Raw genomic sequence first — 21,070 nt, forward strand, 5'->3', positions numbered from 1 at the left:
TTTAGTTTCTCATTAACGAGGCTCTTGATTGTACAGCATCACATGAGAGGCAGGTTCCCTTTGGATCAGTGGTTTGTCTTTTCAACTTTTAAAGGAGATTATTTATACAACAGTAGAAAACACATGAAGCTCGAGATGCAACACAAAGTAAAAGAGTTCAACCTCCTAACCGACAGTTCACTGACTCACTGTCTGCAGTGAAGTGACGAGACAGGAAGTTCAGTGAATCCAGATCATCAGTTCTCATTATCCCTCCACCTGCCACTCCCCCCCCCTTCCACTTCCTGCTGCGTGACGTCTGATGCTTCAGCCTCAACGTGTCAGAGCAGCAGCAGCTGGTGTAATCTCAACCTGTCTGCTGGCGTCACTCTAATCCCTTTAGTCACCACACACACATGCACGCACACACACACAGTACTAGTCAGGTGAGCGTCTCCTAAAAACTGCCCAGATTAAGTTACTGAGGCCTGAATACATCTGGAGATTAGATGATTACAAAAAGCGTTTCTCACAAAACAGTGCTTCAAAGCTTTTTAATTTCTTGTAAACATAAAACTCTTACTTAAAATATATTTTGTTCTCAAATAATTTACACTTCTTCTTGGAAACATTGACAGAAACCGAAAGCTGAAAATAAAAAAAATAACGAGGATGTAACTGTACAGCGTTGCTTCATTTAGTATGTATGTAAAATCTAAATGAACCTGAGAAAACATTGAAAACAGCCGGATACAAAACAAACCAGACCCATTTAACATATGATTTACCCTTCACATCAATTCAGAGCAGCCACAGTCATCCATTCAATCAGGGGAGGAGAACAGTGTTGTCTCTGGAATAACACAAGTTTATAAATTATTTTTTTTAAAACACCAGGAGGCACCATAAAAGCAAACGTCCCTTTAACTCACAGTTTGTCCTTCTATCAGTTATTCAAGGCCGACGTCCTGACTCGAGTCTGTTCAGGGCGACGTGGTGAAGGAGAGGTTGTGACCTGTGGCCCCTGCACAACGGTCGAGGGCCTCGTGGAGACCCTGTAGCTGCGTCCCTCCGACCCTCAGCTTCTCTCTGAGAACACAGTTTAAATGTATTATATTTGTTAGATTCAACACAACAGACAAAACAAAAACACATTTTATCAATAAGCTTGTCAGCCCTGTTCATTTGTTTGTCAGCAGTATTACACAAAACCTAGGAAATGAATTCATCATGTCGTGTCTTTAAAGAAGCCCTTTAATTTGGGCTTGGATCTGGACCAAGGGGGGTTGGGTTAGGGTTAGGAGCTCCGTGTCCAGGAGGCAGCAGGAGGGATCGTATAGAGGGAAGCAGAGAACGTACAGAGGAACCCAACAGTTCCCCTGATGAGTGAGAACCAAACCAAAACTAAACCAGACGGACTGAACGGGTTCCACCGGCGGAGCTGAGAGGAGAAAGATCTGTGTGTACTGTGATATCTGAGCAGAGTCACACTGGTGGTTAGAATGATAAGAAGAGTAAGAACAATTAGACAACATCCTCCAATGGTTTCTCAAGCTCGACAAACACAACACTTCTCTTTTATATCATCAATCTTCTCTATAAAGTTTTTCTTTTATCACCATCAGACCTGACTTGTTGTGTTTGCTCTTATATTTTATTAAACTTCAGAATCTCATGACAACAAATGCTAAAGTTTTACATCACATCTACATTTCAGCTGCTGGTCTGTTTATCCAGTTTTAAGATTATTCACAAAGTAGATGACAAAAAACAAATTGTTCCATTTCATAAAGTTCCCCTCCAGTCTATTTAGTGTTTGTTCTTCTATGACGAGATGAACGTTACAACACAGTTTGGCAGAAATCCTCCAGTACAGAGATCAGTCGTGTGAGGGATGTGGTTTTATCACCTCTGCCAAGGAGGTTCGTTTGTAAGTCTGTTTTTAACAAGATTACACAAAAACAACAGAACACAAAACCACAAAACTTGGTGGAAGCAGTATGGGTCAGGATCTTTCTTTAACTTTGTGTTTTTCATTAATATTTCCAGCATTTTCTGAGGGTAGAATTCAAGCGTCTTGATGAAAACAATCAGCCCCATTTGGGGAACTGATATCTCTGAGTGTGTGAATTTAAGGGGCCGATTGGGTTTTTATTGATGAAGTAATGTCTAGCTCAGTATTTGATTTGTGTAATATCTGAATCCCTTTGCATAGGCAGCAAAACATTTGATTCCTAATCAGCTGGAGAGCTTCAGAACTTTATCTCGCAGGATCCGGATGAAGCCGAACTGCTCTCCGCAGACATCTCTGTCGCTCTGAGGGAACTTTCTATGTGCTGACCGTGTTCGGCACAGAATGTTCGGACGGACAAAAGAGCTTCTGTGTGAGCAGCGGCTTCCAGAAGACCCACATTCCCCCGTCAGCAATTTACGCGGACTTCTCTGCAGCTGAATTACATTTTTTTCTGGTTCCGTATACATGCACGCATTCACCAGAAAAACACCACGACACAGAACGTCTCTCTGGGAGCACAGACACATGCACTTGGCTACCGAAACCTTGGCAACGGCTGCTTAGCAGCGGAGACACTGAGGGAGCTTGTTGCTTGTTTTGTTTCCTTCTCCTCTTTGTTTCCATTGGAACATTATGTAACTCCAGGGAGGAGAGAGAGAACAGAATCCGCTCTCTGTCGACGCCCCCCTGTTTTTCACCCGCACTTCTTCTACCCATTTACTTTCCCCTGTCTTCATCCCAGTACGCAGCTGTGTGTTTTCATAACCTGTGCAAACAGCAGCTTGTGTTACCCACTGGATGTGTTGGGTCCGTCACAGCTGATCTGATTTTCTATTGCTCCATAGTCTGTTTGAAAGGCCGCCTCTCAAACGCTGGACCTCACAAATCTTGTATGTCTGAAGCACGTCTGACAGCAATCACACAAACTCGGTGACGCACAAGAATTCAGCACAGAGTCACTGACCCAGATCAACAACCTATACACAAAGAGGCAGAGCGGCTGATTGTGTGTGTGTGTTGTGTAACAGCCTATATGTGCTTGACAGGTAGTTAATGGAGATCCTCAGAAGACGAGTAACGATTTGCACATAGAACACAGGAGCACGTGACACGCTGACATAACCCATGTTGTTCTTGTTGATTAGAAAACCTCCAGTTGGATTCACTTTCCCCCCCAAGATTCTGCCACAGACGCCTGGATGATCACCACGGCGACCAACTCTTCATCTCCACCATGCTCTGCATCAGTTCGAAGAGGAAAAGAGGGTTGACAGTAGCAGGATGCGCAGGAGGGTCAGTGTTTGTGAAGGGAGAAACAAAACTGGTTTGTTCTATTTATATTTAAATCTATTTCTGGTTGTTCTCTTGCACTTGAAGTTTATTTTTAATAATTCCCTTCAAATAAAAATACAGATCTTGCCTATAAGTAGGAAGAGCGTTTCTCTTTCCCTCTGTACAGAGAGAGATCTTACAGGAAGTTAAACCAAGTTCTCTTTAAAAGTCTTTCTTTCCACGTTCACTTGAAAGCGAGTCGCTGACCTTGAAAGTCTGACTCCGTCTGGCAGAAAGGTCTCAACGCTAACAAGGGAGCACGGGGTTTGCTTATGAAACGTTTGATGAACAAAGACGTGCGAGGGCTTCTGGTGCAGCAGTGAGAGATGAAACACTTTTAGACTGCAGCCATATGGAGCAACAGCTTCTATATGTGGCTATAATCCATTTTTTATTTAATATGTGAAGATAGAAGCACTGACTCAGTGAGGAACAAGTAAGAGTGAATGATCCGTCTTATGAAACGTAAAACAGTGTCTCTTCAGCGTTTGAAAATTAATTAAAAAATTAATGTTAAGGCTCCAGGTTTTCCTCGCTGGAAGTGTGTGCTGCTCCCTTCATGTATATAACAGCAGGTCATTCAATTTGACTGAGTTAAACTACAGAGTAAATATTAAGATAAAAGACAACACTGCCAGAGGCGACTGCAAAAGGACGAGGAGCTGATGTTTAACGCTGTTTGTCAAAGAGTCAATGAATTACGTAAGAAGCAACATGCGAGTTAAACACTGATGCAACTGGGATGTGAGCTTCCATTCAAACATACACTGAACAATGTGAAGAGAGATGAGATCTAATGTGAACTCGTCTGAGGTACGTGACGTTTAAAAGACGGGAGACGTCAGCGCAGGTGCTGCAAATCATCATATTATGAGCTGAGCACAGACACAGATCAACACCAGGAAAATCACAGACAATTAGAGCATCGTACGTGCACAGAAATCACAAGCACAGGCCGGTAGAGGGAGATGCATGGATGCTCATGCTGAAATACTCCCAGTCGACCTGGATCTATTCAAGCAGAAGGCAGAACTAGGCTGAGAAACACAGACACTGGAAAACTAATTTGTGTTGTTTTGTGCCTCCCACTCACTTAAAAAAAATACACAGTCAAAAGTAGAATAGCATTTAGGAGAGTACATAATCCTGCTGAGGCCCAACAGGCCCCTTACGTTCAGAGTATTTTCCATCAAGATCCATGAATTATTATCTGAGAAATCAACAGAAATATAAAAAATCGCCAAAAGAACCTCCTGGATCCGCACCTGAAATTCCAATAAAAATTTGTGGTTGTCCTTCCAGTTGCTTTGCAATTTTGTGTTTGTTTGTTCACAAAAAAAACAAACCAACAGACAAACAGAGAGGTGCCAAAACATAACTTTTGGATGTGATGATATGACAACCTGTGACCTGTATTTGTGGGGGTGTCAATGCTGGGTTTTTTGCATTCCATTTTTTCCTTAGTAAATTTTTTTTAAATTATTTGTGTATCTGTTTGTAATCTCCTTTTTTTTTTTCTTAAATAAAAATGTTATCACAAAAACAAGCTCAGTCTCTCAATGTACGAAATCATTTTAAATGCAGTACAAAAACTCTGTAAACAAATGGTTCCTATAAAACAAATGTAGGTATTTATAATCATTTTAATGACATTTTAATGAAACCCCCAAAACTCCTGTGAGAGCTTCTCTGTTGTCGAGGCCTGTTTGTGCTGTTCGTGCCCGTCAGTGACGGAGCCGGATCCAGGGACCGGCCTCCCCGAGGCTTTATATAACGTATGACATCATGCCACCGCACCGAGCACAGAATCAAATATTTAACACTGTGGATAATGCGCTCGCCAAGTAAAGGCCCAGATCTCGTCACAGTGAATGTAACCAATCAAATATTTACCATCACAACACGGGCAGCTTAACTATATCTATCAGCGGTCGGCCCTTGTAACAAAAGCCGGGATGACGTGAAAGCTAAGTGCCGGCAAAGCTCTTCCACCAAGTGACACAGTGGCAGATGTTGTCTTTAATACCAAATCAACCTTTGGTTTCATTTGGCTTCATGTCATTGTTCACGACAAGAAAGAGCTTCTCTGAAATACACAGAGATAACGCTGCCGGTTATGTAAAGATCACACATCAGAGTTATTTATTTGAAGTGATCAATGACACAATAATTGACTGAAAGGGTTTTAAATCATCTCGACTGATTGAGAAAGTCAATATTTCCTATGCTGAGGTTATGGAATCATCAGAAACAGCTTCTGACAGTCGTCACACAACGACCAGGAAACATCATCTGTCTAAAGAAAATCATCTGTTCAATATGTGTAGCTGTGGCTTGTTTCCATGGTTATAACTGAGTTCAACCTGCGCTCATAGATACGGCTGCACTAGCTCCACAGCCACAACATGAAGAACCAGGAACGACAGACTTTTGGTCCCTCAATGTGTTAACTGCTCCTGTGTTGTTACAAACTATGGATATAACATTTAATTTCACTTTTCCCGCAGTTTAAGACATATAGAAATAAAAGCAGAAGCTTTAGATGGTGACAAATATCGTTAATGTTTATTTTAATCCTTTTATTGATGTAATTGTTCTTTGAAATATATCACCAACACTGATATCAAGATCCCTTTGTCTTATTCTGCACCTTTGACTTGTCAGTGCTTCCTGGTAAATAACCTGTAATGTGACATAGTTTCTACGTCATCTCTAACCTAGTTTGGCATTTCCGTACAGAAATGTCAGATTTATTAGTCAATCTAACAAACATTTGAGTGAAATTTAACCAAGAGTCCAAAGATATTTAATAATTATGTTGTTTATGTTGATTTAAATCACAGAAAAAACACCAAAACATTACATTTGAGAAACTGGAATCTGCATTTTTTTATGCTTTTTCCTTGATCAATGATTAATTTGTTGATTATTCAACTAACAATCATAATAGACATAAGTCATTCAGTACCACAAATAAAACATATTCTATCATTCAAACAACATATGCTGTCAGTTAGTGTCAGTGACACAGCTCTACTCGAAACTGGAGCTTAAGCACAAGTTGAACCATGTATATATATAGGGTGACAAAACGCTGCCAAAAATACACAGGATGAGTCGGATAACAGGTGTTCATATTTAATCTTAAAACCAAAGATAACAGGTCTTCTGCGGATTTCAGTTATATTTAAGTCTTTCTAAGACACTTATAGCTGCAGGAAAATGTATTTATGTCCAACATGAACATTCAACTGAACTGTGCACACAATAATAATGTAACACCATCTTAGCCCCCGTGTCCCAAATGAACAAGCATCGTGACACAACACGACAAACTAGGTGTGCAACGACCAAACGTGTCCTGGCTGCACCGTTTGCATTAGTGGTTATTGGTTCCATGTTGGTTTTGTTTGGTAGTTTTGTTCCAAGGAAATACATACAAATATAAAGCAAGAATAAAATTAATGCAGCTTTATAAAATGTTAATTTCCTTTTAGGTTGTAATAATTTTTATTAAATGAAATGCATAATCCAATATTATTTAAGATCATTTTAGGCATTTTGAGGCTGAAAATTGAAACCGAAACGTCAAGGAGAGAGGACACAAAGGAGCTGGCTTTATTTTAAAGATACTTCTATATTTCACATAATGATATATAGCTGTTTATGATATAACTATTTAAAATATATAAGCCACTGAAGTGACATTAACTCATTGAGGCTGTGATCTTGGCTCTTCATTGCAAATCAGCACTTTCTTTACTTTAGGAGAGTTTATCAGGGTCCACGTAGAAGCACTGTTTAATCTCCAGTGTTCAAATACAGTCAGCTGCTTACTTAACAAACATGTCTCCTTCACTCTACCTCCTAAATCCTACAGCACTACTAACATCAACTCATGCAACAGATAAATCTTCCTCCTCCGAGGTTAGGTGTGTGATTATGTTTTAATGGCTGAAGAGAGCGACAGACAGATTTGTGATTACTGCATGGGAACAATGCAGTCCCATGAAATAACAACATGGTGATTACTGTGCTATGCCTGTTACATTATTAAGGTTCAAATCCCTGTGGCTCACTCCGTCAAGGTAATATGTTAATGATCAGTGATTGAATTGTTTGGAAGTGTTGGCTTGGCCACTAACAATGTGTGAACTCTGCAGGGGATGTGCTGTAGGAGGGTGTCGTGTTCCAGAGGCTGTGACTGTGGAGAAACAAGCCCGGGCACGCTGCGACAAAGACAACTTGACAATGTCTGAGTGGGATATGTGGTCAGAAGAAATGTGCTGTGAAATCAATACATCAGACTCAGGGGGGGGACATGTCAAGTCAAGGCTGAAACATATCATAGATTTGTCCTGAAATGTCCTTGTCCTGCTGTTATAACCATCAAAGAGACTGGTGTAATTTCAGCTGTACACACTGTGTCAACTGGGTCAAAATTTACCTGAGAAACACGGGTCATTTAAATGTGAGCTCTATATCAATTGAATTTTAAAGTGGAGTCGCGCGTGTGTGTGTGTGTGTGTGTGTGTGTGTGTGTGTGTGTGTGTGTGTGTGTCCGTCCTACCTGTACTCCTGTTGTGAGAAACAATCAAGTAGGTCTGCAGGCATCAATCTGGAGTCCACGTTAACGACCTAAAACACAATGCATTACACACATCAAGGTGAGCTCAACATAACAAAGACCACTGCGGGGGGGGGTAATGTCCAATGGCCTCGATTAAAAGCATATCTAACTGTTTGATAATGACTGATGTGCCAACCTTGTGAAAGTGGATGATGCTGAGCAGTGTCTGGACTTTCTCCAAACTAGGGGCCGAGGACAACAAACTGAAGAACAAAAAAACGCATTTTAGAAATATTCTCACTTTCAGGTGAAGCTAAAACATTTTAATCGTCGACTATGTGAGACTGTTTTCTTTTTTCCACAAGAATTAAGATTCAAATAGCAAATTTAGCTCAGGGAAATGGGACTTATTACGTTTGGCCATAATGAATTATCAATGACTTTCTTTTCATAATTGCTTTCCTGATAAATGCAAGTCTGAATACACTGAAATCTGCAAACAACGGGAGTGCATAACTAATAAAGGTTTTATTTATCCTTTTAATGATGAGGCAATTCATCCACAAACACACGCACACACACATCACAGTCAGTGACTACATACAGTAAGAGAGTGGAGAAAAACACAGAAACGGACATAAAGAGAGAACGTAATGAAAGTCATGCAGGGAAGATGAGGAAGAGAAAATGGCCGTTTGAGTAGAGTCCTAAATTATCCATACCAACATCCATGGAATGAGAAAAATGAGTGAGAGGGATACGGAGGGAGATGAGTCATAGCTCTGCCCAAACACGTGAAAATTAGTCTGGCTGTCTCCTAGGCAACAGTGTTCGAGAAGCCCAATACACACAGGCATGTGCACAGATGAGTGCAAAGACATGAAGTAAACACAGCGAACCAGGGTTTCCTGCAGAGAGAGACGAAGGAAGCATGGAAGCAAAAAGCTTATTCCAAAGATGGACAGGGATCTAACACACTAGCTATGTTTATATTGTGAGGCAGCGTGAGCACAGTGACTGTTATTTAGAAATAGTATTTATAATGTTATAATTTAGATTGTAAGAATCTATATTTTCCTGAAGCCAAACAAAGGGGAGATAAACCCAGAGTATTAACATCGCAGAACAATTCCACACGGACACAGCTGTGACAAAGTTGTTTTTGAAGAGCAGACATCTGCACCTTCAGGAGATTTAGGTCTTGATTGTGATTTGAACATTTTCCCCATCACAAATGACTGATTGAGGTTTTGAGGACACTTGCTGTTTCTTCTCAGACTGATTAACTTCACACAAAGACCCCACTAAAGCAGCTGCAGGTGTACGGTCACTGAACGTCGCCTGAAATCTGCTAAATGCCACCATGCTACTCAGATACTGGATGAGAAAAGCCGTGATCAAGCAGCTATAGAGGCCAAGTACATCAAAGTGGTAATAAAAGGCACTTGGGACACTTTGGAGTTTAGTACCTTATGATCTGAGAGGCCGGTTTTCTATCTGTTCTTTTTTTATCCACTGAGCTGAGAACACGACACACAATGTTGCATTTTGGTTCCTCTGTTATTCTAAAAAAGAAAAACGGTTCTAAACGTTTGTACAGATTCTGCAAGATAAGATGTTTCCTGTATGAAGCAGATTCAGATTCGAGCCTTTCACAGACAGATATCAGTATCTGCATTTATGTCTGCCAATATCCACTGTAATGAATTCTGCAGAATAAAAACGTTTATATTCTATATATTTGGTTATATTTGTGTTTTCTTTTCATCTATAGTTATTTAATATAAAGTTTATGGTTAAACTGTAAACTATCAAGCTAGGATGATGGAGGTCAGCAGCACTGATGAGGTGACTTCTCCAATGATCAGCCAGTGATTAGGTTTTGCCTTAAGAAACTAAAACCTAAATAAAGACATCTCAATTTGTTTTTTAAATTCAATTAACTTATTGAGGTTATTTTCAGGAGCATATCACAATTAATTGAAAAGTCTCTTTACTGGTTTTGTAGACCGACAGTGAGAATGAGTTCAGAGTGACACGTGGATGAAACAGTGGGATATCAGGACACACTTTGCCCTTTGGATGGATCCCCGACCCTCAAAGAGATACAAAATGTCACAGTAAATCCTGAATGATGCTGACTCTGACTGGACCTTGTGTCGGTGTGAGAGGTGTTTTGATATTTCATATGTGTGTGATAGAGAAGGAGAGGTGGGGGTTGTGCAACAGTGGAAGAGAGACATCACAACAATAAAAATAAGAAATATCTAAAATGACAAACTATCATTGAATAAAAAAAATGTATTTGATGAGCACTTTTTGTTCGGACCATGTCCAGTCTGCAAACATGGAGGAGGCAGAGATATTGCAACCAGCCACTAGGGGAAGATCAAGACACTTTGGCTTCACTTTTGTGGAGCTGTATTAGTGTCCATCCTAACACAGTCTACCGTGCAGACTAGAACACCAGAACTGAAGCAGGTAAAGAGGATCAAACCATGAATGATATTCATTATTTACAATTATACTTTTCCTACTGTGACATGTTAAAACACCTTCTGAAGGACCTTGACTGCAAACCTGTGCTGCAAGCCAAAGAATAAACTGAACAGAAATGAACACAACCACTGCTTCAGTGTATCGGGCTGCCTGTTGCGTCATGGAAAGGTGATAAGGCAGAGCTAAGGTCAAGCAGATTACAGAAAGGCCAACACTGCATGCCAAGTAGGGTCTGAGAGCTGTGAGGTCATACAACACGACATGCACACACGTAACCAGGACAGAGGAAGGAGAAGGTTGGTTAAGGACAGATCAAGGACGGTTTGAAGGGGCTTGTTAGGGGGACTGACTGAAAAGACAAAGGTGAGACACACCTAGAACCCCACTGAGGACCAATAACGATATATATATATATATATATATATATATATATATATATATATATATATATATATATATATATATATATATATATTAATTAAAGAAATCGCAATGATTCTTAAGATGTTGTTAACGAATCCTTAATTTTCAGTTTAACCATTAAAGGTTCAGTGTGTAGTATTTAGTGACATCTAGTGGTGAAGTTGCATGTTGCAGCTGACTACCCCTCACCTCACCATCCCCTCACAGATATGTAAGGGGATTATTCTGTAAAAAGAAAGTTTTCATAATCACATAGAAACAGATACTGATGTCTGTGAAAGGATAGTTTTGGCAGAGTGTTTAGTGAAGATGGACGAGTGAGGGCGTCTTTCTCTATAACGACAAATAGAATCGCTTTGGAAGGTGTTAAAAAAAGAAGCCCTCAGAATGTCAGTGACACGAAAGGTCAAATTTACCATAACAACAAAAATCCCTTTATATAGACAATGTTTTATGATCCAGGCTCCATAAACACTCACTATGACCATTAAGTTAAAGTTTTGTATATTCTCAAATGAGAGCTATAGTACAAAATGTCCCTTGTCTTGTCCCAGCTTGGACTCAAATGATCAACTGTAAGAGACAAGGCAATATAAAGCTGACACTATTGTGGCAGACAGGCAGAGGAGTGTTTGGGCTGAGAAGCAGCGATAAGAGGCAGCTGAGATACCTGCTGAAGGCCTGAAGCAGCTGTGACACCATGTTGGACAGTTTGTGCAAACAAGCCAAGGCGTCCTGTGGTGGCGGAGGCCCCCCCGCTGGCCGGACACTCTGCATGGTGTGAGGGTCAAAGCCCAGCGCTTTGAACACTTCCAAGCTGAAACATGACAGAAAATAATGACCTCGTTAGGTCGATGAGTGGAACCCCCCCCCCCCCCCCCCCCACACGTATCAAAACAAACAACCTCCAAAGTGTCGCTTTTGTTCCTACTCATTATGTCACGTAACCGTTTATTGTAATTATAATTACGGGGATGGAGTCTGGTTAATTTTTCAACAGGTCTTTTGTTGTTTACTTGTTTACTGTCAACTGTTGTTATCAGTGTCCTCTTGCATCAGGAGAGAACAACATGTGAATGATAATAATGATGATCTATGCAAATCAGTAAAAATCTGTAAAAAGACATGAGCACAAACTGTTGTCTGCAGTAGTTACACAAATCATAATCATAAGGTCACATTGACCTTTGACCTTTGACCCCCCCCCACTGTCGCCGGCAGAAACATAAAAATCCCCATTGCACTCACCTTTCCTGATACACGTTCCACCAGATGTTCTCAAACAGGGCCCACACTTCCTGATGAGTGACCTGAGCAGACACGACTTGTCCGTCTTCATCGTCGTCGTCATTCATGACAACATCGCAGGCAGGAGGTTCCCCCGACACACACGGATGAGGCTGTTAATTCATTCGAAAAATATTAAATAGAATCTGACAGTGTGGAGAAGAGACTTCCTCTAAGTGACTCACTGTGTATAGACACGATATATAAATATGAAAAAAAGGACATAGAAGTGTGTTCCTAGTATTTCTCTCCCTCAAAATACCACAATGTACAGCACTGATTGCATCTGAGCTCTGATCGCATGAATTAAACTTCACATGTGCTCAACACTGACCTGAGGTTGTAGCTTATTGAAAATGTTGTCCATTATGGAAATGGCGCTGGGTACAAGGCTTGAACTTTTCCCAAATGCTTTCACAAGCTCCTTGGCTTCTTGAAGTGCTTGTAAAGTAGCATCACAGTCCAAGGTTTTACCTGAAATCAGATGTATATGGGCAGTCAGGAATAGGGCACGCATAAAGATGGATGTCACTGTAACGTTCTCAGAAGAACTGATGAATATCACGATGAAGAACAGAAGCAGGGACAGGGACACTTAAAAACGAGTCATTCACATTCATGGTATTTTCCTACTTAGATGTATGTATTCATTTCTTGTGACCTCACTTTATCTGTCACATTGAAAGCTACATGCCTATTCATAGAGCTTACCCTTACCTTAACCTTAGAAATTCTTGTTTTATGGAGGCCTATGAAGGGTCTGTCCTCACAAGTGTAGCTACAGGCAACCACCCACACACACACACACACACACACACACACACACACACACACACACACACACACACACACACACACACACACACACACACACACACACACACACACACACACACACACACACACACACACACACACACACACACACACACACTGTACAGAGACCAGAAAATCACATGTAGTACTTTTCCACTCCAGCACTTCTTATCCTCACACACACACACACACACAGCGTTTATCCCTCCTTCCTCCCTTTCCTCCTCCGCCTCCTACTCGTGGAGTCACTGGCACTGAGCCAGGCTGCGTGGTACCAAGAAATCCAGAATCATGCTCGTGAACCAAGGATACACAGAACAAGGGCAAATATCTTATTGTTTTTAGCTATCAACATTCTTGGATGGCTAACAAAGCACTGGGCCACTGGTGAAGCAGTCCAGCTCACACTAAGCCTGAATCAGAGAGAGACACACGCACACAGCACTGTAAGCATATGTAATTAGACCCAGCGATGAGATCCAGAGGAAGAGCTGCTGCAGCGGGCGACTCAGCATCTCTCTGACACACATTTGAGTGTCCTGCTTTCACCGATGACCTGATTCTGTATGTAGTTCTGTAGGGTTCCAGCGCGGTGCAGGGCAGCCAGCATCATGCTGGAGTAAGGCTTTTATCTGAGGGATGAGTCAGCATTTCAACACCACTCTCCCATGAGGAATAGAAACATTCCCCAGAGGCTGCTGATGTGAATATTAGACATTTTCATCTAACAACCATTTTATTTAACCAGTCTAAACCTATTTAACAACAGGATTTTTTAATACAAATAACTCTCCTTACAAACCCTCAGCTTTAAGGAAACTGCTACAGGGGAACAAAGAATATCTCTGCATTTACAAACATGAGGAAGTGAAGCTTGGCTGTTTGCACTTGTATACTCCTGAAGCTTTTTGCCTCTTTTCAAACTCTGTTGTTCATGTTCAGAGATTCAAATCACCTCCAAGAAAACTGGCATCACATGTTTCCATCTAGAGTATGAGATGGTATCAGGCCCTTTTCTATTCTACAGAAAACAATGTAAAAGGCTAACACATTGAGAAGTGATTGACTGCTCACTCTAAGCCACATTTGACGTCACAGCTCACGGTAACTCAGATATAAAGAGCTGCCCTCTGATCTGACTCGTCACTGTCTTAACAACATGGAATAGATTGTTCCGGTCTTTGCTGAGTTACAGCCTAATTTCTTACATTAGTTCTGATGTTCTGATGTTCACACTGTGTTGGTTCAAGTTCATGCTGAGCGATCAGGTGTTTGGACTATGGCCAACACAGACGAGACTGTTTATAGTAACACTAACCTACATTTACAGTAACCTACATAGACAGACATCTACCTGAACTCATGATCCACCGTTTTCTATATTATCTGTATTTTCCAAGCTGTTATTTTACACATTAAGAGTTTCATATAAAGTCAGCTGGAGAATCAAGATTTCTAACACAAACACCAAACACTTTAATTACAATTAAATAGGTACGGAGGAGTCCAAAAATTGTTTTTGGACATAGTGTTTGAAAACCACTGAAATATTTAAGAACATTTTGCACATACAGACCTGAGTTGAAAAATTCGATGAGATTTAAAACAGTCTGCTCTTTCCGGCGCGGGACAATGTGCCCAAATACGGCGATCCAGTGTTTTTTCAGGCACTGCAGGACATCTTGAAGAGTCCACGGTGGTTTGAGAAAAACGATCTGTTACAAGAAAGAAACACAGTTAAACAAAAAGGAAGGATGAAGTTATTCTCATTTAAATAATATTACAGTTCAATTTACATTCATGCAACTTATCATTCATCATTATAAAATGCAAATCTCACTATATAAAGTAACTATATAAACAGTTTGACCCTTTGTAATATACTAATATATATACTTCATGTATCCATTCTCCCTTTTACTTTTATTTTCCCCCTTCTGTTGTTAAGCTTGAGTCAATTCCCTTTTATGCATGAACACATTTGCCAAATGAACCCAATTCTGATTTAGAGACATTTATTGAAGTATCCTCTCGAAGATAATGTGAAATTACGAAACCTAAATTGCTACCTCTAACCAGAGTTCTTCAAAAGCCGCCTTCATCTCCACCTCCAACACATCAGACAGCACCTCCCGCAGGCTGTCTTCCAGCTCAGAAACACATCTGCTGAGGTCCCTGTTTGCCTTCGCTTCTCCTCCTCCTCCACCGAGCTGCTGGTTATCTGTGATCAGTCACATATATCCACACCATGTCAGTATAGAAACATCACAATACAGGGCAATTGCTATCCTTTAAATGCAAATTGCTGTTCATCAAAAATGCACTGTTAAGCTTAATACTAACTGAGTGTGCGTGGGTGAAAATGGCATTTTATTTCTGCTTCTATTTTATGCTCATCAAAACAGATTTGTTTAATGTAAGCTGATGCGGTCACCTGAATTTGACAGTTTGTACAGATGGACTTGAATGGAAGGAAAAGAGAGCAGGAAAACACTGCAATACACTTAACTACTGCACTATGATGGAGTACGCCAAGTAATTTCCTGTTTTGCATGAAGAACACATTAATCCAGGGCTCACATTTCACTACGGGTGCCACAGAAAGGCCTGTTCTCTCTTGAATATGAGGCCGGGCTGGCGTGTGACTCCTGCTCAGTGGTGATGAGGAGATCTGAGGGCTTGTGTGAGGCACCATGGGAGTGTCGGTGTTTAGGAGAGGGTGAAGGCTGCGTCTGGATCTCCCAACCTCTGCCTCCAAATCATTCTTGCTGAGGGCCTTCACCCCACTCAGGATGGATTTACTGCACAGGTTCTTATCATTACTAGAGGGGGAAGGAGGGAGAGCGTCGTGTAGCACATATAAAATTAAGACATCTCAAATAACAGGTAAATGTCCAATGTCTGCTCATTAATTTCTCATTTATTTCAGCAATATTAACAATAACAGTGTCGGGAAATAACAGCATACGGAGAAAAAGGTGAAAAGGAGAAAGCGTGTGAAACAATCCCACAGCCATTCCTATTGAGTTAAAAAAAAATCCTGACCTCAACTAACAATGCCTTGCTCAGCACATCTATTCTTGCCCAATTACTCTGTCTGGCTCGATCTTTCTCTCATCCCAACTGGAACTATCTGGCTCGACCCACTCACTGTCACATGCATGTGCATTATTTGCAGAGGACACGCACTCTGCAGCAGCAGCAGCAGCAGCAGCAGCAGCAGTAGTACACAGCAGGGGGGAGGGGATACTCACGTGCATAGGATGAGAGCACGCCCTGGGTACAGACTCTGGTATTGCAGGCAGCACTGCAGAACTCTGTCGTCGTTATTCTCAGCGATCGGACCATCTGGGGACAAGGAGTCACGCAGACAAAGAGGAAGGAGCAGGGAGACAAGAGAAAAACATGACGGTCCATATAAAGACAGAGAGATATGTTTAATTCACAACACTGAGAGCACATGGATGAGTGCGTTATCACTTTGTACAAAACAGCACAGAATGTCTTTTTCTTCTTTTAAAGACGATAAGGAAGATTAAAAAATGAAAAAACACAAAACGGACTGTATGACCCTAAATACTTAGGAATAGGAAGAATTGTTCTACTAAAGCCTTTTAGCACACTCCTTCCTGAAGAGATTATACTGCCAATGTTGAAAAATGTATGTTTGATCAATTTTACATACAGCTAAGAAGTGGGTTACCTTATGCTTGGGTTCAACCTGCCCTTGAGATGCACACAATGTATGCTATGACAGTAAACCCTGGAGGACCAGTTTAGTGCTAGTGCCACCTACTGTCTAATGAAGGAATGACTGCTTGACCATAATCTCTCGCACCACATACACTATACTTTAAACAAGAGAGATGTCAATATTAGACAAAATATAAACTTTAACTAATGCAAACACATCTGACAGAACAAAAGGGTGAAATGACATGTTTTAAACTATTAAAAAAAAGCAGACCCTCACTTTGTGTTTACTGTTTTGCCTCAAATCGCTGTAATACTGTTCTTTTGTAAACAAGAGTGACATTTATCAGTCATCATGTCCCAACAGTTCCCAGTAGAAATCTGATATGAGCTCATGGACAGACTTAAACTTTGACCCTAAGGTTCCATCCTTACTTTCAAAGCATGGAAAATACCAAATACTTTCCTGAAAGCCACTTACTGCTGCTCTCAGCGGCCTGCTGCATCGACTGGCCCCAGAGGTTCGATTCCCGGCCCTTCAGAGTGTTGTAAATGTACGAGATGGCGGGAGTAGCCAGGTGTGCCACAGAGCCTGACAGGCCTCTCCCTCTTTTTAAGGAATCCAGCTCCTGAAGCACCACCCAGGGGATCAGGACAACAGGGAAGCCCAGGGCTAACAGAGCACGAGAAGGAGAGAAAGCACGTGGTGATAATTTCATGTTAAATAAAACATTTTATCATGGTTGAGAATATATATTCACAAAATGTAGACATGGGATTTTATACTTTTTTGGCAATACGCTTATTTAATTTTACTAGTTATACTAGTCACTAGTTATCAACCCCAGTCTTCTATGGTCATTGTATTAGGACTTCATGTGTTATTTTCAATGACGTTTTAGGAAATACAGCCATAAACCACTCAAGAAACATATGATTATTTTAAACACCTCCAAGGCCAAGAGACTGGATCTTTTTCACATAATCCAGGTGACTGAGGAGAATGTTGGTGTCCAGAACCAGGATAAGGTCTTGTGGAGGGGATTGTTTACCTGTGATAATACACAAAGTTCAAGTTAGTTCAAATATTTTGTTGTTGAATGTCAAATGTCAACAACGTATATATACGTACATATACCATAAAACTTACAGTATTGATCTGTAGCTTGCTCTTCTTGAGGATCTATGTCCATAGAGGTCAGTTCTCCATAGCTCTGCATTACATTCACCTCCAGTTTCTTCTCATTACGGGCAAGATGAAGCTCATCAACCACCTGCATCTACAAAACACAACATTTATAAAACTAAACACGAACATATTCTCTGCCATTGTAACAACATAGTGAAGTCATTTATCCTGTTGTCTTCAGGATTAATGATATTTTTCATTACCTGGTCATACCACGGCTCCGGGGTGGCATCACATACAGTTTGGATTGGGTCAGACAAGGAAGACCTCTTATCTTGTCCTTCAGATGAAAGGATCTGAGTTACATTGAAAAAGCTCTGAAGTTGTTGGACTGTTTCCTTCTTGGAGTTTGTTACTTTGGCCCCAGAGTCTGGAAGCTCGGTCCCACGTTTGAGATTTCTATTAGCAGAAATGGCATCATTGTTGTTACTCGTACGACCTACTGGTTTTGGTTGAACCTTCTTTGGTATCTTAAAACTGATAGGCAGAGTAGGTTTGAGAGAATCTTTTTGATGCTGAGCAGATGATGCTCCAGCTGTCTTATGTGACAATGATGTGACACTCCTCGGAATTAAAGTGAAACTCTTCACCAGCTTTGAGCTTCTCTCTGAGGTAGAGTGCTTGGCTGAGGCGGAGGACTGATTTGTGCTGGAGGACTGATTGGTGCTGGAGGACTGATTTGTGGTGGAGGACTGATTCGTGCTGGAGGCAGATGGAGGTTTAGCTTCTGTCCACCGGCTCCTTTCGGCCTTAGAATCATTTTCTTGATGCCGTTGGTACATCTTTTTGACCAGCTCCTTTCTCTTCTGCAGTAAATAATCTGTGAGGACAGAGGAGGTCCTGCTTGGTTCCTTGGTCTTCATAGTGTGGCTCTCCCTTCTAGTCCTTGGTGGTTCCTCAGTTCTGCATTTCTTCTTCTGTACATTGTGCCTCTGTTCCTTCTGTTCAGCAGAAACCGAACTTGGACATGTTCGAGTCTGTAAAGTTGATGGGCTCCTCCGGGAAGACGTTTCAGATAAGCGGCCTTTAGAGATCCGCTCTGTTTTCTGAGAAACTCGACCTGAAGTGTCAGAACTCGAGGGCTTTGAGGGACCACTCTCCACAGTCTTACTCCCACTTACAGTTTTATGTTTCCCTGAAATATAATCCTTTGTTTTATCAGAGCAATTTCCCCTGTGGAATGGCAAAGAGACACTTTTTGTTTTTGTGCATTCTTCTCCCTTATTAACAGGTTTCTGGTCTGTTGTCTCTGTTTTTGCGAGTCTGTAGACGGGTGTTTTGATCCGGCGGGCGCTTTGGGAATCATCTTTTGTTGAAGAAGAAACAGACTTTTCCTGTTTTGCTGCACAGCTACATGTAGAAGAAGACAGGCAATATCACAGTCAGTGATAATCATGTAACTTGAAAGGTGAATGATGCTCACGATAGTTAGTATATTGTTCGTCATTACTGCCATTGTTGTTAAAACCTCTGACCTCTCCTGCCTCCTCTTAACACATCTGGAACTGTCGGTGACACCATGTTTTTTGGATGCCTAGAAAAAAGGAAAGATAAAACACAAAATATCATGTGAACAGCTTGTTGTGAGTACAAGATACATCCTGAGGACATTTATGCATTTATGTTATGAGATTCTTTGATTTGTCAGGTATTTATTTTCACAGAATTCTTTTAGACCTTCATTTCATTTTTCTTTTTGGAAATTAAGCTCTTAATGAAAAATAAAAGAGTAGACATCAGTGGGTGGGAGTGGGAATCCGGGTTATCGACCTGCCCCCACAAACAAACGCTATCTGTGATTCCACCAAGGTTACGTTTATTATTTCAACAAATGTCAGGACAGTAGTTTTCGCATCACTATTGAGGGCAAACAAATTCCTGAACCACTTTCTCACGGGGTACCATGAGTTTTTGGCTTGGTTGTTGATAGACTGCGTTCATGTTGTGACTTTCTTTGATTTGTCCCGTATTTAATTTCGCTCCTACCAAAAACAGGATTCCTGTAGACATGTATTAGCATTTCATTTTTCGTTTTAGATAACACTACACTGTATGTCTCCATGAAACAGAGGAGGCTGCAGAGGAGGATAAGGAGTTAAAAAGAGAGACAAATAAATAAAGTGTATAAATATGATGAGATAGGGATGAAGATGAGCAGGGGAACACGTGGCGATGTTTAACTGGCCTCAGTTCTCTGACAGGAGCAGCTACAGTTCATCATCACTGTTCCAAAGTCGAGGTTGAAAACTATAGCTGACCATGCTTTTGCCATCAGGGCCCCTCGGTCAGTGACTTCTATTACATCATTTGATTGACTTTCTTTCATGTGATGTCATGTTCTTACTGTGTATTGATCGTTTTCTTTTCACCTTTTATTTTAATTGTTTATTTATTTGACTGTCATATCTCTGCTTTTATGTGTTCAAGTTTTCATGTGACATAGCTCTATATTTATTAATTTAATCTGAATTTAACCAGCTCGTGTCCGACCATCTGAACGTGGTTGTTTGGCCTCCTTGTCACATTAGAGCCTGCTGATTGTTATTTCTCTTATATTAACTTTTCTTGCTTTGCTATCAAAGCACTTTGTAAACTCAGTTTTTTTTAAGTGCTATATAAATAAGATTTATTATTATTACTATTATTAATATTAAAAAAGACATCAAAACAGAGGATTTCATCAACACGGACGGCTCAGATCAACAATAGTAAAGATAACTAAGTGTCATCTTCCTCACCTTCTCATCTTCCTCACTGGAGGATGAAGACGACTTCCTGTGCTTCCTCTTTTTGGACTTTTTAGACATTTTCCTGTGAAGGGGGTTACAACAATAAAACACACTGAGCCACAACAAGACACCACAATCTCTGGCTCCATTAACACAATGGGTGACTCGATGTGAACAATTCAAATCAGTCAAACTAGCGGTTAACACATTTAAGGTACAAACAAACACACTGTGCTGTGTCACAAATAACAAATGTATCCATATCAGACTGAAACGATCTCATATAAAGAGTTAAGCTAACTGACACACAACAACACAACACAGGACACAGAAAGTCATCATTAGCACACCTACCGTTAGCTCATTTAAGATAGCTGACGGACAGCGACAGGAAATCCGCGTCGGTACGAGCTCACTATCTTTATTAAAGTCTGTTCGCGAACATTATCTCTGAAATACAACGAGTGTCATGAGATTACCGGCGTCGTTCTTACTCCATTTGTCAACATCCGCTACATTTCCGCATTTGTTTCTTCTTC

The 21,070-nt window shown here is 40.8% G+C and overlaps 1 protein-coding gene across 5 annotated transcripts; it reads right to left on the minus strand.

Moving 5' to 3' along the window:
- Positions 1 to 504: 504 nt before the first annotated feature.
- swt1 (SWT1 RNA endoribonuclease homolog) lies at positions 505 to 21,070 on the minus strand. Of its 5 annotated transcripts, XR_004613735.1 has the most exons (18): positions 20,886 to 21,066; positions 20,541 to 20,613; positions 19,278 to 19,336; positions 18,006 to 19,152; positions 17,764 to 17,893; positions 17,564 to 17,665; positions 17,095 to 17,286; positions 16,175 to 16,268; positions 15,501 to 15,742; positions 14,990 to 15,141; positions 14,497 to 14,635; positions 12,439 to 12,578; positions 12,066 to 12,217; positions 11,488 to 11,634; positions 8,092 to 8,158; positions 7,896 to 7,963; positions 912 to 1,068; positions 505 to 832 (listed from the first exon to the last, which is right to left on the minus strand). XR_004613735.1 is itself a non-coding variant. In XM_034584132.1 (17 exons), exons 2-17 carry the CDS (start codon positions 20,607 to 20,609, stop codon positions 963 to 965), a joined length of 3,006 nt encoding a protein of 1,001 aa, XP_034440023.1. In that variant the 5' UTR covers positions 20,610 to 20,613; positions 20,886 to 21,066; the 3' UTR covers positions 505 to 962. The 5 variants fall into 5 exon arrangements, 3 of the variants coding, with proteins under 3 accessions (XP_034440023.1, XP_034440024.1, XP_034440025.1); XM_034584132.1 differs by having other exon boundaries at positions 505 to 1,068; XR_004613736.1 differs by lacking the exons at positions 505 to 832; positions 912 to 1,068 and adding an exon at positions 7,664 to 7,749 and having other exon boundaries at positions 7,797 to 7,963; positions 20,886 to 21,067.

Source organism: Hippoglossus hippoglossus, chromosome 4 (assembly GCF_009819705.1).
Source record: "Hippoglossus hippoglossus isolate fHipHip1 chromosome 4, fHipHip1.pri, whole genome shotgun sequence".
In the NCBI taxonomy this organism is placed as follows: Eukaryota; Metazoa; Chordata; class Actinopteri; order Pleuronectiformes; family Pleuronectidae; genus Hippoglossus; species Hippoglossus hippoglossus.

Coding starts and splice junctions, on each gene's coding strand:
- swt1 (XM_034584132.1), bottom strand. CDS start 20,609: ATGTCTAAAAAGTCCAAAAAGAGGAAGCACAGGAAGTCGTCTTCATCC. Junction 19,337..20,540: donor CCAGTGAGGAAGATGAGAAG/GTGAGGAAGATG, acceptor CCTTTTTTCTAG/GCATCCAAAAAACATGGTGT. Junction 15,142..15,500: donor TGTGGCACCCGTAGTGAAAT/GTGAGCCCTGGA, acceptor GACTGATCACAG/ATAACCAGCAGCTCGGTGGA.